Raw genomic sequence first — 15,065 nt, 5'->3', positions numbered from 1 at the left:
CATGCCATAACTCTTGTTTGTGGGAATGTGCCCTGGAAGCTTCTGGCTTATCCCCTTGCCCTCCCCTAATGGGAAGAGAGCTTGAACAGGAACCTCAGCAATTGCTCCCTAGGAATCCCTGTCTTTCCCATTTATCCTCTTCCCTTTGAAGTCTCCACTTTCCATTAATCAGATTGTAAGCTTCCTGGGGCAGGGAGCTGTCTTGCTGGCTTATGTGAGTCTGTACGGTTCCAAATATACCGATGGCCCTGTAGAAAAAAGCAATAATCAATAATTATCAGATCAGTGTGGACTCTCCCTTTGCATGTGCAATGTAGCCGGTTGGGCCTGTAAATCTAGAGATGGCTCTTTTATAGAATACCTGTCTAAATTTGATATTGTTTTCCTTCAGGAGATGGGCCATGGATAAGATTGAGGTGGATGGTTTTTATGTACAACGTGTCAGGGCCCTGCCCAGCAAAAAAGGGGGTTGACCCAAAGGAGGACTGGCCCTATTAATTGCAATAGGACTTCATGTGAAGATTGCCCCCATGCCCTTTTATGCCCAGTGGGTGACTGCAGTTTTACTGCAATTTAATCACGTTCCGTTGGTTCTGATTAATATATACTTAACCCCTCTGTGTAAGCATTCCCTGGTAAGGCAGCAGTGGCAAAGCCTAGGTAAATAAATATCTAGGGGAATGCATTGAGGCCAACCCCCTAGCTTATATTCTAGCAGGAGGTGATTTCAATGCAAGGACAGCAATAGCACTTAGCAATAGCACTTACATTTCTATAGCATTCTATAGCCGAAGCTCTCTAAGCGGTTTACAATGATTTAGCATATTGCCCCCCAACATTCTGGGTACTCATTTTACCGACCTTGGAAGGATGGAAGGCTGAGTCAACCTTGAGCCCCTGGTCAGGATCGAACTTGTAACCTTCTGGTTACAGGGCGGCAGTTTTACCACTGCGCCACCAGGGACAGGGCAGGATGACACAGCTTTATATTCCTATTACCATGCTGTCCCACCAGAAGATATGGGAGATTCATTCCTCCCCCCACTCCCAGCTGGCCAAGGATGGGAAATACAATTTTGCAGGCCTGTTTTTGGCCCAGTTGGCCAATTGGTTTGATTTGTGTATTCTAAATGGAGCAGTGAGTGGAGACTGCCTAGCAGAATTTACCTACTGTTCTGGGAACAGGATGTCAACTGTGGATTACTGGCTTAGGTCCTGTAACCTGATCAGTTGTGTTGTTCAAATGGAGGCTGACACTCGCCCTGATAACGATCATCTCCCTTTGATTCTAAGGACTAATCTACCAGTTGGGACATCTCATTCTAAGGATAAATTCAGTTTCGCTTTGGAAGTGGTGGCTGGGGAAGTTCGGATTAAGTGGGATGAGAGATGGGTTCAAGTTATGGACATTTTGTTAAACTCAGATGATATGATGGGAGTTAATAAGGGGAGAGACTGATCATTATGGGACACTCAGATGATACAAGATCATCTTGTGCAGGAAAGAACTAATTATAACTGCCGGCCAATGGGTAGGTCTAGAAGTTGGTATGACCAAGAGTCTGTAGCTGCCAAGAAGGAGCTAGTGGCAAACTATAAATTGTACCAGCAAGACTTTCAACATGAAACTACTTCAACACTACTAGTCCTGAAAAAAACAATATAAATCTTTGATCAAAGCTAAGAAAAGAGAGACTCAAGGGTTGTCCTGGGAGTGGCTGACTGCTTCAGTTAGAGCAGGGAATTCCCCTCTCTTCTGATGTATTACAGCTGGCTGCTCAGACCATTGTCTCTCCCATTTGACTAGTCAGGTCCCTATGGAGACATGGGAATTACACTTTAGAGCTCTCTATGCAGAGGAGGAACTAGTCCCAGTAGATTTTTAAAAAGACCCACTTCCTGAATGACTGTTTCAGTTGCCGAAGTTAAGAAGCTCATTGTATCTTCTTTAATGCAGATTGGTGGTGATGTGAATTCGGCTCGTCCCTGGTTCTGCCTCTTAGTCAATCAAACAGACTCAGTGGGAATCATTTAGAGGCTTTTATTGCTACTGCAGTTTAGCAATAGGTAATCACTGGGCTTACGCTCTCAAACTGATTACAGTTTGGTTATAGGTGCATCTTACATTTATACAAACAATCTGAATGATGCTGACACCCTAGACACAGTGTACGTGACAATAGAATGGTGGTCTAAGTATCTAGTACGCATGTGAATGATTCATTGTTCATCTGGTGATTACTCCTTATTTGGTTAAATCCTGTTTTCTTAACTGTCAGCAAAGAACAGTGAGAACCTTGTGAGAACCAAGTTTCATAGATACAATTTAGTGGAGAGAGATAATGATGTTGATCATGAGAGGCAGTGATGTCTCTGAGCTGGGCTGGGGTTACTTTAAGTTAAAATGAGGTATTCTGGGCAAACATGGAGTTTCTTTGGTTTTCTAAACACATCAATGGGGCCCTGTCTTGGCAGCCCTTTTTACATGCATAGATCGAGCTGGGCTCATACATGAAGACTGGGGCATAGCCATAATAGTGCCCATGTTTTTAAAAAAAGGATAGATATGTTCTTGCCAACTATCGCCCAATTAGCCTGCTGAGTGTTGCGAGTAAGCTTTACTCAAGGCATTTAGATTGGAAGTTGCAAGACTGGATGGAGAATGAAGGTATTTTGAGTGATGAACAGGCCGGTTCTAGAATGGGGCGTTCAACCATTGACCATCACCAAGGAAGTCTAACACAGACATTTTGAATTTCAGAAGAGGAAACTTCTCTAAAATGAGGAGTATGGTGAAAAGAAAACTGAAAGGGAAAATCAGGAGAGTCACTTGGCTCCAGAATGCATGGAGTTTACTCAAAACCACAATACTAGAAGCACAGTTAGGTTGTATACCCAAAAGGAGGAAAAGTACCACTAAGTCCAGGAGGATGCCAGCATGTCTAACAGGTAAAGTCAAGGAAGCCATAAAAGGGAAGAAGACTTCCTTCTGAAATTGGAAGGCCTGTCCAAATAAAGAGAACAGAAAGGAACACAAATTCTGGCAAAAGAAATGCAAGGTGAAAATAAGGGAGGCAAAAAGAGAGTTTGAGGAACATTTACCTAAAAGCATCAAGGGGAATAACACAAACTTCTTTAAATACACCAGAAGCAGGAAATCTGCCAGGGAGGCAGTTGGACCATTAGACAATGAGGAAATGAAAGGGATTATTAAGGAGGATATGGAGATTGCAGAGAAGCTAAATGAGTTCTTTGCGTCCATCTTCATGGCAGAGGATACTGAGCATATACCTGTTCCTGAACCAGGCTTTTTAGGGATGGAGGCTAAAGAAATGAATCAGATAGAAGTGACAAGAGATGATGTTCTAATCTGTCTGGAAAAACTGAAAACTAACAAATCACCGGGGCTGGATGGCATCCATCCAAGAGTCCTCAAAGAACTCAAATGTGAAATTGCTGACCTCCTTGCCAGAATATACCGTATAACTTATCCCTGAAATCGGGCTCTGTACCAGAGGACTGGAGAGTAGTAAATGTAACACCAATTTTCATAAAGGGATCCAGGAGCAATCTGGGAAATTACAGGCTGATTAGCTTAACGTCTGTTCCAGGCAAATTAGAAGAACAGGCCCTTCTGGGAGAGAACTAGCATGGGTTCCGCAAAGGTAAATCTTGCCTCACCAAACTTTTGGAGTTCTTTGAGAGTGTCAACAGGTGTGTGGATCAAGGTGATCCAGTTGATATAGTACACCTGGACTTCCACAAAGCTTTTGACAAAGTTCCTCATCAAAAACTCCTGAGGAAACCTAGCAATCTTGGGATAAGGGGACAAGTACATGTGTGGATTGCTAACTGGTTGTAAGACAGGAAACAGAGGGTAGGGATAAATGGAGAGTTTTCACAATGAAGGGAAGTAGGAAGTGGGGTCCCCCAGGGATCTATACTGGGACCGGTGCTTTTGAATTTATTCATAAATGAACTAGAAGCAGGGGTAAGCAGCGAGATGGCCAGATTTGAAGATGATACTAAACTCTTTTGGGTAGTGAAATCAAAAACAGATTGTGAGGAGCTCCAAAAGGATCTCTCCAAACTGGGGGAGTGGGCGACAAAGTGGCAAATGTGGTTCAAAGTTGGCAAGTGTAAAGTGATGCACATTAGGATGGAAAACCCCAACTTCAAGTATATGCTGATGGGATCTGAGCTGTTGTTGACTGACCAGGAGAGGGATCTTGGGGTCGTGGTGGACAGCTCGTTGAAAGTGTCAACTCAATGTGCGGCAGCTGTGAAAAAGGCCAATTCCATGGTAGAGATCATTAGGAAGGGGATTGAAAATAAAACAGCTAATATTAAAATGCCCTTATACAAAACAATGGTGCATCCACATCTGGAGTACTGCTTACAATTCTGGTCACCACATCTAAAGAAGGACATTGTAGAACTAGAAAAGGTGCAGAAGAGGGCAACCATGATGATCAGGGGCCTAGAGCACCTTCCTTATGAGGCAAGGCTACCTAGCCTATTTAGTTTAGAAAAAAGACGACTGCGGGGAGACATAATAAAGGTCTATAAAATCATGCATGGAGAAAGTGGATAGAGATAAATTCTTCTTCCTCTCCCGTAACACTAGAACCAGGGGTCAGCCCACGAAATTGATTGCCAGGAAATCTAGGACCAACAAATGGAAGTACTTTTTCACACAACACATAATCCACTTGTGGAATTCTCTGCCACAAGATGTGGTGACAGCCAACAACCTGGATGGCTTTAAGAGGGGTTTGGATAACTTAATGGAGGAGAGGTCTATCATCAGCTACTAGTCAGAGGGCTATAGGCCACCTCCTGTCTCCAAGGCAGGATGCCTCGGAGTACCAGTTGCTGGCCCTCAACTTCTGCTGTAGGCTTCCAGTGGCATCTGGTGGGCCACTGTGTGAAACAGGATGCTGGACTAGATGGGCCTTGGGCCTGATCCAGCAGGGCTGTTCTTATGGCAGATAGGAAACCTTCTATCTCCTACCATGTTGCCAAATTTTGTGCGGCTGATGTTAAGATCCACCAACAGCTAATTTCCAGCCCTTCTTTTTAGATGCTGCTACAAGAGGCTTCTATGTTGGTCTATTCTGTATGACTTAACTTTTATCTGAATGCAGTATCACCTATTTGTATATATAACTGATCAATGGTCGTAATAAAGCTATCCACTCATTCAATGGTGTAGTTAGTAATGATGTCATCCACCCCAATCCAAGATGGCAGATACATGAACATTTGAGGTCAAGAGATCTAACTTGTGGAACTTGATTTGTACCAAATTTAGTCGAGTTGTAGAGACAGTGGAAGGAAAGTAGGCAGATTAGTTCTTACTAGAACAACTTGTTATGCTGTGAATTCACCAATGTGCATCAGAACTGAAGCTCATCAGTAACCCATTAAAGGTGTTGGGGAGAGTAATTATAGTAGCAGGAGAGCTGGTCTTGTGGTAGCAAGCATGAAATATCTCCTTTGCTATGCAGGGTCTGCCCTGGTTTGCCTTTGTATTGGAGACTACATGAGAGCACTGGGGCTGCTCTGGGAAGAACATCTCCCGGGCTTCTCCAAGATAGGACTGAAAGAGACTCCTGCCTGTAACTTTGGAGAAGCTGCTGGCAGTCTGTGTAGACAGTACTGAGCTAGATGGACCGAGGGTCTGACGGTAGAAGGCAGCTTCCTATGTTCTTAATAGTGAAAACTCTGGGTACACTTTCTGAGCACAATTCAAAATGCTGGTGCACACCTATTAAAACCCTAAAGGACTTTGAATATGGGCACCTGCAAGCCCAGCTCCTCCCATGTGATCCTGCCCATACCTAAGATTGTCCTCTGAGACTCTCTCCTTGAAGGCTTTTTTTTTTTTGGTGCCAAATATGCCCCTGCTTAAAAATAGTGAAGATCACTAGTTTGGGGCTTTAGACCAACACCTTGAATGTTGGCCAAACTGGCAGCCAATGCAGCTGCATCAGGAGGGAGGGTCTGTCTTCTGAGAGTCTAGTCCCCGACAAGACTCTTGCAGCAGCATGTTCCGCCAGTTGTAGCTTCTGAAGGATCTTCAAGGGCAGCCCCACACTGAGTGCATCGCAATAATCCTACTGTGATGTAGCCAGGGCATGAATAACGATGGCCAGGTCTAATTGAAGCAGGAAGAGACATGGCTTGCACACCAGCAAAAACTGGTCAGAGGCCCTAGACTCAAGGCTAGGTCCAGGAAGACTTCCAAGCTGCAAACCTCCTTCAATGAGAGTGCCACTCTCTCTTAAACCATTGCTGAATCAACAGTTTACACTTGATAGCTCACATCCATCCCTTCACTGCCTTGAAGCACAGGTTCAGAACACTCACAGCATCTTCCGCTAGGCCTGATACTGAGATACATATAGTTGGGTGTCATCAGTATACTGATGGAACCCAACACCAAACCCCCAGATGGCCTCTCCCAAAGAGTCCACGAGCACCACCTGCTGGATTGCCCCTGCAGGAAAGACTGAAGCCAGGTCAACCCTGTACCTCTCAACCCCATTGCAGCCAGGGGATCAGAAAAGATACCATGTTCAATGATATTGAAAGCCATGGAGCGGTTCAGCAGAACCAACAGGGATGCACTCCGGTTTCCTAAGTCGTCCACTAGAGTGACCTGTGCAGTTTCAGTCCCAAAACTGGGCCAGAAACCCGGCTGAAAAGGGTCCAGATGATCAGTTTCATCCAGTTACCCTTTAAGATGGGTTACTGTTTGAGCACCTTGCTCAGAAAAGAGACGTTGGAAACTGGCCAGTAATGATCAGGATCTGCTGGGCCTAAGAAGGGCTTCTTCAGCAGAGCATGTGCCACCGCCTGATTTAGGTGGAACTTTACTCTCCACCAAAGAAGTGTTGCCCATTCTCCTGACCCATGTTCACAAACAGCTTTCAGCAACCACCCTGGACAAGGGTTGAGCATGCTTGTGAATGACTGTACTCTCACAAGGGCCCTGTCCACATCCTGGACAAGTGGGTGCTGAGGGTGTGTCCTTAGATACTGACAGTGTGGAGTCCAGGCAGGTCATGCTGGATGTGAGCCATTCTGTCTGCAAATTGCCCTGCATGCCAGTCCTGGTGGGCCTCTGTGAATGTGAGAAGTGCTTTCAGGTTAAACTGGAAGGCTGGCAGAGTGGACTGGGGCGGGGGTGGGATCAAACCTAGAGGAGCAGAATAATGGAAGCGACTGGGAGGAAGCATCGGTGGCTCTTCCCTCATGTCAATGGGAAATGCATCCTGGCGGCACCCAGCTTCATATCCAGGTTCAAAATTCAAGCATGAATGGACTCTCATCCTAAATCATCTTTGCTAAACGATGCACAAGCAGAACTCATTCCAAACAGTACTATGCTCTGCCTTTGCTAGATTTTAAATACTATGAAGATACCTCTGATGAATACAGAGACAACCTGGGGACCCTCCTTCCGCTCTGGAAGTTTCAGTATGACAAAGCCAAGAGGCTGGCAGTCACTGCCCTCTGCTGGTGAGTATATTCCTTGCAGTTTGTATCTGTTTGACTTGTGGGGAGTAGCTGAACTGAAAGCCTTCCAAAATCATGCGGGATCAATATAGATCCAGTCATTTTTGTTTAGTGTCATGGAAATGGGCATGGGAGTGTATACAGTATTCTGAGCATAAGGGGCTAGCATGAAATCTTTCAAAAGCATTCAGTGGGTTTCTGGTTTATATTTTTAGACTTAAAGGGTTAGACAAGCACCCATGGGGATTTTAAAATGCATGTATGGAAAGGCATATACAATAGCACCAATATCAGTAGCCCAGGCTTGAAAACAGCCACTTGCTTGTGCCAAGTTACAGGATTACTTCAAGGAGATCAGGCAGAGAAGCATTACAAAAAGTAAAAGGAGTTTTGTGACTCGTCGGGGACTAACCGTTGCAGCCTGCAATCCTATGGACACTTAGAAAGGGAGCAAATCCCATTGGGATTGGTGAAACTTAATTTTGAAGAAGCATCATGTACAGGTGAAACTCGGAAAATTAGAATATTGTGCAAAAGTCCATTAATTTCAGTAATGCAAATTAAAAGGTGAAACTGATATATGAGACAGACGCATTACATGCAAAGCGAGATAAGTCAAGCCTTAATTTGTTATAATTGTGATGATCATGGCGTACAGCTCATGAAAACCCCAAATCCACAATCCCAGAAAATTAGAATATTAAATGGAACCAAGAAGACAAGGATTGAAGAATAGAACAATATCGGACCTCTGAAAAGTATAAGCATGCATATGTATTCAGTACTTGGTTTGGGCCCCTTTGGCAGCAATTACTGCCTCAATGCGGCGTGGCATGGATGCTATCAGCCTGTGGCACTGCTGAGGTGTTATGGAAGACCAGGATGCTTCATTAGCGGCCTGCAGCTCTTCTGCATTGTTTGGTCTCATGCCTCTCATCCTTCTCTCGGCAATGCCCCATATATTCTCTATGGGGTCAGGTCAGGCGAGTTTGCTGGCCAGTCAAGCACAGTACACTGTATACTTTTCAGAGGTCCGATATTGTTCTGTTCTTCAATCCTTGTCTTCTTGGTTCCATGTAATATTCTAATTTTCTGAGATTGTGGATTTGGGGTTTTCATGAGCTGTACGCCATGATCACCACAATTATAACAAATTAAGGCTTGACTTATCTCGCTTTGCATGTAATGCGTCTGTCTCATATATCAGTTTCACCTTTTAATTTGCATTACTGAAATTAATGGACTTTTGCACGATATTCTAATTTTCCGAGTTTCACCTGTATGTGCTGTTACTGTGGCATAAGCTTTTGTGGATCAGAGAGCCCACTTCATCATCAGAGGGGAAGCTGCTGGATCTCTTCTATTTGGCAGGGAGAGAAATTGTCCCTCTTCAGCCCAGCACACAGCATTCCTCCCAGAGGCTGTTGCTGGTGTCTGCCTTGTATTTCGTTTTTATACTGTGGGCTCCCTTGGGACAGGGAGCCATTTTCCCATTCCTTTTGCTAGGCAAACTGCATTGTGAACCATTCGTTGGAAAGTTGTAGATATTATTTGTTAATAATGATAATGATAATAATAATTAATTAAACAATGGTCAGCCATGGTTTGTTGTTGTTGTTGTTGTTGCCGCCCTGCTTCCAGAAGATGCTCATATTTGGGCTCTGGTGAATTTTGTTTATGTTCTCTGTTTGTATGTATGTATGTATGTATGTATGTATGTATGTATGTATATTAGGTATTTGAATCCTGCTCCTAACCCCAATGGAAGCGTCTAAGACAGCTTTTAAAAATACAAAACTAAATACACATGTTTCATTATGTTTTAATTCTGTTATTAATTATACATAAATGCCCGATATGTTTCCGGGCAAAATACAAGGTGTTAGTTATAACCTATAAAACCCTAAACAGCTTGGGCCCTGGGCATTTGCCACTGGTTCGTCTGGTGGCTACTCAGGGATGGGCCTTCTCCGCTGCTGCCCCGAGACTTTGGAATATGCTCCCTAGTGAAATAAGAGCCTCCCCATCTCTGACAATTTTTAAAAAGTCTTTAAAGATGCACCTGTTCACCCAGGCTTTTAACTGATAATGTTTTGATTGTTTTAAATGTTGTTTTAGAATATTGTTTTAAAATTTTTAAATTGTCATATTTTAAATTTCTTGTTTTTGTTTTTAACTAATGTTTTAATGTTTTTATTTTGTTGTAAACCACCCAGAGACATAAGTTTTGGGTGGTATAAAAATATGTTAAATAAATAAATAAAAAAAATTTTAAAAAAAGTAAAATAGTAAAGATGGCAAATTAGGGACTTTATTTATTTATTTATTTATTTATTTATTTAATTTATATACCTCCTAGTATAAAAATCTCTAGGCGGTTTACAGAATTAAAACATACAATATAACACATTTAAAATTCATAAAAAGATAAAAATTATAGACATTAAAACACATTAAAATTTTAAAATACAGTCTCAGTTGAAGGCCTGGGAAAACAGGTGTGTCTTCAGGGTCCTCCTGAAAGCAACAAGAGGAGGAGATGCTCTTATTTCAGCAGGGAGCTGAAACAATTGGCATTCTGTACCAACTGTAGTTTCCAAACTACCTACAAAGGCAGCCCAACATAGAGTAGAGTAGAGTAGTCAGGCTTAGAGGTTACCAGCATATGTACCACCGTTTTAAGGTCACTAATCTCCAAGAATAGATGTATCTGGTGTATCAGCCGAAGCTGATAAAAAGCACTCCTGGCCACAGCCTCAACCTGAGAGACCAGGGAGAGTTTGGGATCCAGGAGTACTCCCAGACTATGAACCTGATCTTTTAGGGGGAGTGTAACCCCATCCAGAACAGGCAGATCTAAGCCATCTCTTGGATCCCGACCCCCTACATACAGTACCTCCATCTTGCTTGGATTTAACTTCAGTCTGTTATTCCTCATCCAGCCCAATATTGCCTCTAGGCAGGCACTTAGGCATGCCATTTACTGATGAAGTTGGTATGGAGAAATAGATCTGGGTGTCATCAGCATATTGCTAGCACCCCAGACCAAACCTCCTGATGATCTCTCCCAGCGGTTTCATGTAGATGTTAAAAGCATTGGAGACAGTATGGAGCCTTGTGAAACCCCACACTTCAGCTTTCGCTTTTCAGAGCAGTAGTCTCCAAATAGTGCTACCCAATCCCACCTCCCTCAAGCGACCCAGCAGGATACCATGGTCAATGGTATCGAAAGCCGCCGAGAGATCCAAAAGGATCAGCAGAGTCACACTCCCTCTGTCGATTGCCAATTGTAGATCATCTATCAGGCCAACCAAGGCAGTCTCAACCCCATAGCCCACCCGAAAGCCAGTCTGGAAAGGATCTAAATAATCTGTGTCATCCAAAACTGCCTGGAGCTGAGAAGCAGCCACTCGCTCAATCACCTTACCCAACCAAGGAAGATTAGAGATGGGTCTGTAATTAGCTAACTCCAAGGGATCCAATATAAGTTTCTTCAAATAAGGTCTAATAATAGCCTCCTTGAGACAAGGAGGCATCCTGCCCTCCCTCAGAGAAGCATTTATGATATTTACCAGACCCTCTCTGATAATATGGCTATCAGATGAAATAAGCCAAGTTGGGCGAGGGTCAAGAGACCAGGTGGTAGAACTGCTTCCAGAGAGACTGGGATTCACACTCTGCACCAATACATATTGGGTGAGCTCCACATTTCATTTTTAGTCTTCAGGGGGATTTTTCCAGAGTAGGTCAGTTTTGCACACTAACTTTCTATTTTACTCTGTGTGTGTGTGTGTGTGTGTGTGTGTGTGTGTATACAGTATATATGACTACCTGCTTGTGTTTTCCAGGACTGGCCCTGGTTTCCAGTCCTGCAAAGATCCATGCATGTGCATCACATAAGCATTTGGAGCAAAAGGTGTCATGATGAAGTGCTGAGCCCATCAGGCATATCACAGCAATGTTGATGGCTGCTTGCTTCTTTCCTTACAGGAACCCCAAATACAAGGACTTGTTTGTCGTAGGACACGGCTCTTGTAAGTTGGGCTTAAACTAACACTTTGTCTTAGTATTGCCAAGGAGACGTTTCCAACTTTGCACCTGCAAAGGCCACTGTGCTTCCTCTTGAAGTGTTTGTACTCATCTGCCTTGTACTGTTTTCTTTGGGTTCACCACCATGGCCAAGGGTTTCCAGTGCCTCCAGGCCTTTGGGAAGAGCTGACTAGTGCATCCAAAGCCATCCAGGGCAGAACTTCCTTCTGACTTGCTGAGCAAGGTGTTCCCACTGCTGGCAGAATTGCTACCCGAGGCCCCTAAGTGACAGCTAACCCAAGGGGCTTGGTTTACTGGCCCAAGCTGTAGAGGCTTTTGCCTGCAGTTCGATCTTCGCAGCGCAGCTATCAAGGCAGCTGCTGGGCCATGGGCAGGGATACCTGTGGGCGAGAGCAGAACATACAGGTGCAAAGGACCACGCGCCAGGAGGGTTCGGACAGAAGTCAGAGTCCAAACACACACACTAGAGGGTCAGCCACTCAGGTCTGCCAGAAGATCCGGAGGTTGTGACTGGAGGCAGGGGCAAGAGCAAGCAAGAAATCTGAGCCGATGGTCTGTCAGATCAGGAACTCGAAGCAGAGAGGGTGCAGAGTCATGTCAAGGGTCAAGCCAGGTGAGGGTCAGAAGCCAGTAAGAGCAGTCAGGGACCAAAGTCAGGAAACAGGCCAGGAGTCACAGCAGGAGGCAAGCAAGACACCCCAGATCAGGAGAAGATACTGAGGCAAGGGTGGCTTCAGGCAGGAAGCCTCTTATAGTCATTCTGTCTGCAGGGCAGCCAAAAGCAGGCCTCACAGGGTGGGGCTGGCAGAGGGCTTGGAAACTCCAAAGCTGCTGCAGTGCAGCAAGTCCCCACAAGGAGCGGCACGGAGCAGAGTCCTTTCCACAGGGGACTCTGACAGCAGCCTTGTGCTGCATCTCATCACCATGACACTTACAAGGGTCTGGGGACAGACTTCTTCTTCCATTTCTTTCTGATGGTAATGGTCAAATGTCAAAATTAAACTTCAAAACAGTTCCACTCATAGTTCTCCAGTTCTGCCCAGCCTCCCTGCCACTTTTTCAAGGAAATCTGCTGCCCTTTTTCATTATAATAATGACTGTTTATGGTTATCATTAATGGCCATGTACTCATACACATTTTGCTCATTGGGCTCAAGTACCATTCAGATCGGAGTCCCAAAGGTCTTTCAGTGGTACAGAGCTGAAAGAGATGATGTGTTTGAGCAGCGCGAGTGACATTGGCATCTGCAGGGCATTTTTGCAGGGGACAGCATCGGGGACAAAGCCAGCAATCCTATACCCTCCTCCCTGGGAGTATGCCCCATTGGATTCAATGGGAACTGGCTCAATCTGGAGGGGGCAACGTCCCCCTCTTGTCCCTCGCAAACACCCACAGTAAGTGAGCTCCTCCACCTGTCTCCCACCCGCTTCTCTCTGACTGTTGCTGGCAAACGCCACACGCAGCCCACATATAGGTGGAGCTGGAGCAAATGACCAGAGAACCAGAGGCAAGGTCTTCTCAGGACCTTTGCTACCACTCTGCTCCCTTTTCTGCTTCTCCCGACCTCTCTCACCAGGAAATAGACAGAGAGGGGCTGAGTTCCTATCTTATTAAAGGTCAGGCAAGATGGGCCCTTTTTCTCTTCAAGGGACAAAAGAGAAATGGGGTGGAGCTGAATTGTTCCCTCCAGAGAGTCCCATCTGCTGCATGTAACTGTGATGCATGTGCCTTTAAAGCAAGGTTCTCCTTGCAGTAGCTTATGGAGTATTCCCTTGGTGCTCCCGTTTTAGAGATGAGGAAGTGAGGCTGAGAGTGGTTAACTTGCCCAGTGGGACCCAAGTCATCAAACGCAAATCCATCAGTAGCCTCCAAATGACACTGGCTTGTTTAAGATTTTGTTAATTAAAAAACCAATTCTTCTTTGAAGATACACGCAAACCCACAGAGGGGATGAGGCTCTTGCTTGTTGACACAGCATGTGTCAAAGATGTTAGGTTTGGTCCCCAGTTTCTCGGGTTAAAGACCTTGGCCAGCATGGCTAGGAGTGACCTTTCTCTGCCAGAGGCCCTGGAGAGCTGGCCACTGTCAGTCAGGGGAGTCAGCCCAGGGCTAGATGGACCAGGGGGTCTGACATGGCTGCATGGGCTGTGTGGAAAGCTGCAGGGCCCTTTGAGCTGGCTGGTTGGCCGGTCATAATTCCCAGGGTGAGGTGGCGGGAAGTGAAGGCATTTGACAGGAATGCTGGCCTGATGATGTAAAGCCAACCCCTCCTGCATAATAATTAGAACGGACCAAAAACTCTCCTGTGTCTGATTGCTAAAGGTCACAAATTAGCCCCTGTAAATCAGACCTAACAAATGTGCCAATGTAATCCTCTGTACTAATACATTTTCTAAACAGGAAATATTGCAAGGCACGGTGGCCGTACATGTAAAACTGATGGCCCTTATTAGATTGTGAAGCCCTCAAACAAATGTAGCGCTCGAGTGCGTCATTAAGTCTAGCTGGCAGCTTGATTGCTGTTTCGTAATTTAAGGTCTCCAATATTTTGCCTAATTTCTCCTAGACTAGCCAGTAGATCAATTTCATTTTTAATTGGCCAATAATGTAGTCCCGCCCTGTGGCATTGATTAACAGCAGCCGAATAATCATGAGGAGGTTGAGAAAACGTAAGTGCCTTCAGCTCCAAGAGTGTGGCTCTGATGCTGCCGGGGAAAATAGGAGCCAGGGTGGTGTGTGTGCGGGGGGTGGGGTGTTTCCCGCTCACAACTATGGCAGGGACAAATAGCCCCATGTTGTCATGCTCCCCAGCCACCTCACCCCGCCCAATGTTCTGGCTTTTTAGGTTATAAGGAACAACAAGCACATTGGTCCCACTCATGTGCTTCCTGTGATGTGGTGGACATCATGTGCTTGGCCTGTGATTTGTATGCCAGGCAGGAGCGTCAGAATCTGTGGCTCCTTTGGCAGGCGAGCCACTGCTGGGCTGGCTCTCTGGGCCGCCTGCCTTTTGCACTGGCCTCCCCTGGCGGGTCCGCACAAGAGCAGCTGGCCTCTGCAGCCCCAGGAAAGCAAATGGACAAACCAGTTTCCTTGATTTTGCCTGACTGATTTTGCTCCTGCTGCTTACTTATTTGTTTTATATATGCTGTTGTTTGGCCTGAGGGCTCTCAGAGCAAGCACACATTTGCTGTGTTTGTAACCCCATACCAACAAACCCATCTCATGGCAAAAGGGGAGCGCAGACTCCACACACACTCTTCCGCTGAGGCAGATGAAACCGGCAGCTCTAGGGGAGCAGACTGTCCACAACGGCAGGCCTGTCTAAACAGGAGGCTGGGAGGTGCCGGGAGGGCGGGGGGGGGAGACATCGCCAGTGAGGAGCCCAGCAGCAGCAGCAGCAGCCGCCGCCAGGGCCTGGCCCCTTGCCTCCTGGACTGCTGATGATGCTCGGCCTCCTCTTGCAAACCCAGCGAACTAAGCATTGCCC

At 45.5% G+C, this 15,065-nt stretch overlaps 1 protein-coding gene across 4 annotated transcripts in view; it reads left to right on the top strand.

Annotated features, from left to right (window-relative positions):
* DNAI1 (dynein axonemal intermediate chain 1) overlaps window positions 1–15,065 on the top strand; it is a 191,000-nt gene that overhangs the window by 53,138 nt on the left and 122,797 nt on the right. For 3 of the 4 annotated variants that reach the window (XM_053296608.1, XM_053296606.1, XM_053296609.1), the window contains exons 11-12: window positions 7,410–7,527; window positions 11,515–11,558. The exons of the other annotated variant lie outside the window; for it this stretch is intronic. In XM_053296608.1, coding sequence (XP_053152583.1) covers window positions 7,410–7,527; window positions 11,515–11,558 — 162 coding nt within the window. The remainder of the gene's footprint in view (window positions 1–7,409; window positions 7,528–11,514; window positions 11,559–15,065) is intronic. 4 annotated transcript variants of the gene reach the window in all.

The sequence above is a fragment of the Hemicordylus capensis genome, chromosome 2, assembly GCF_027244095.1.
Source record: "Hemicordylus capensis ecotype Gifberg chromosome 2, rHemCap1.1.pri, whole genome shotgun sequence".
In the NCBI taxonomy this organism is placed as follows: Eukaryota; Metazoa; Chordata; class Lepidosauria; order Squamata; family Cordylidae; genus Hemicordylus; species Hemicordylus capensis.
Note: the sequence above shows the minus strand (reverse complement) of the source record. Positions and strands in the feature narration are given on the sequence as shown.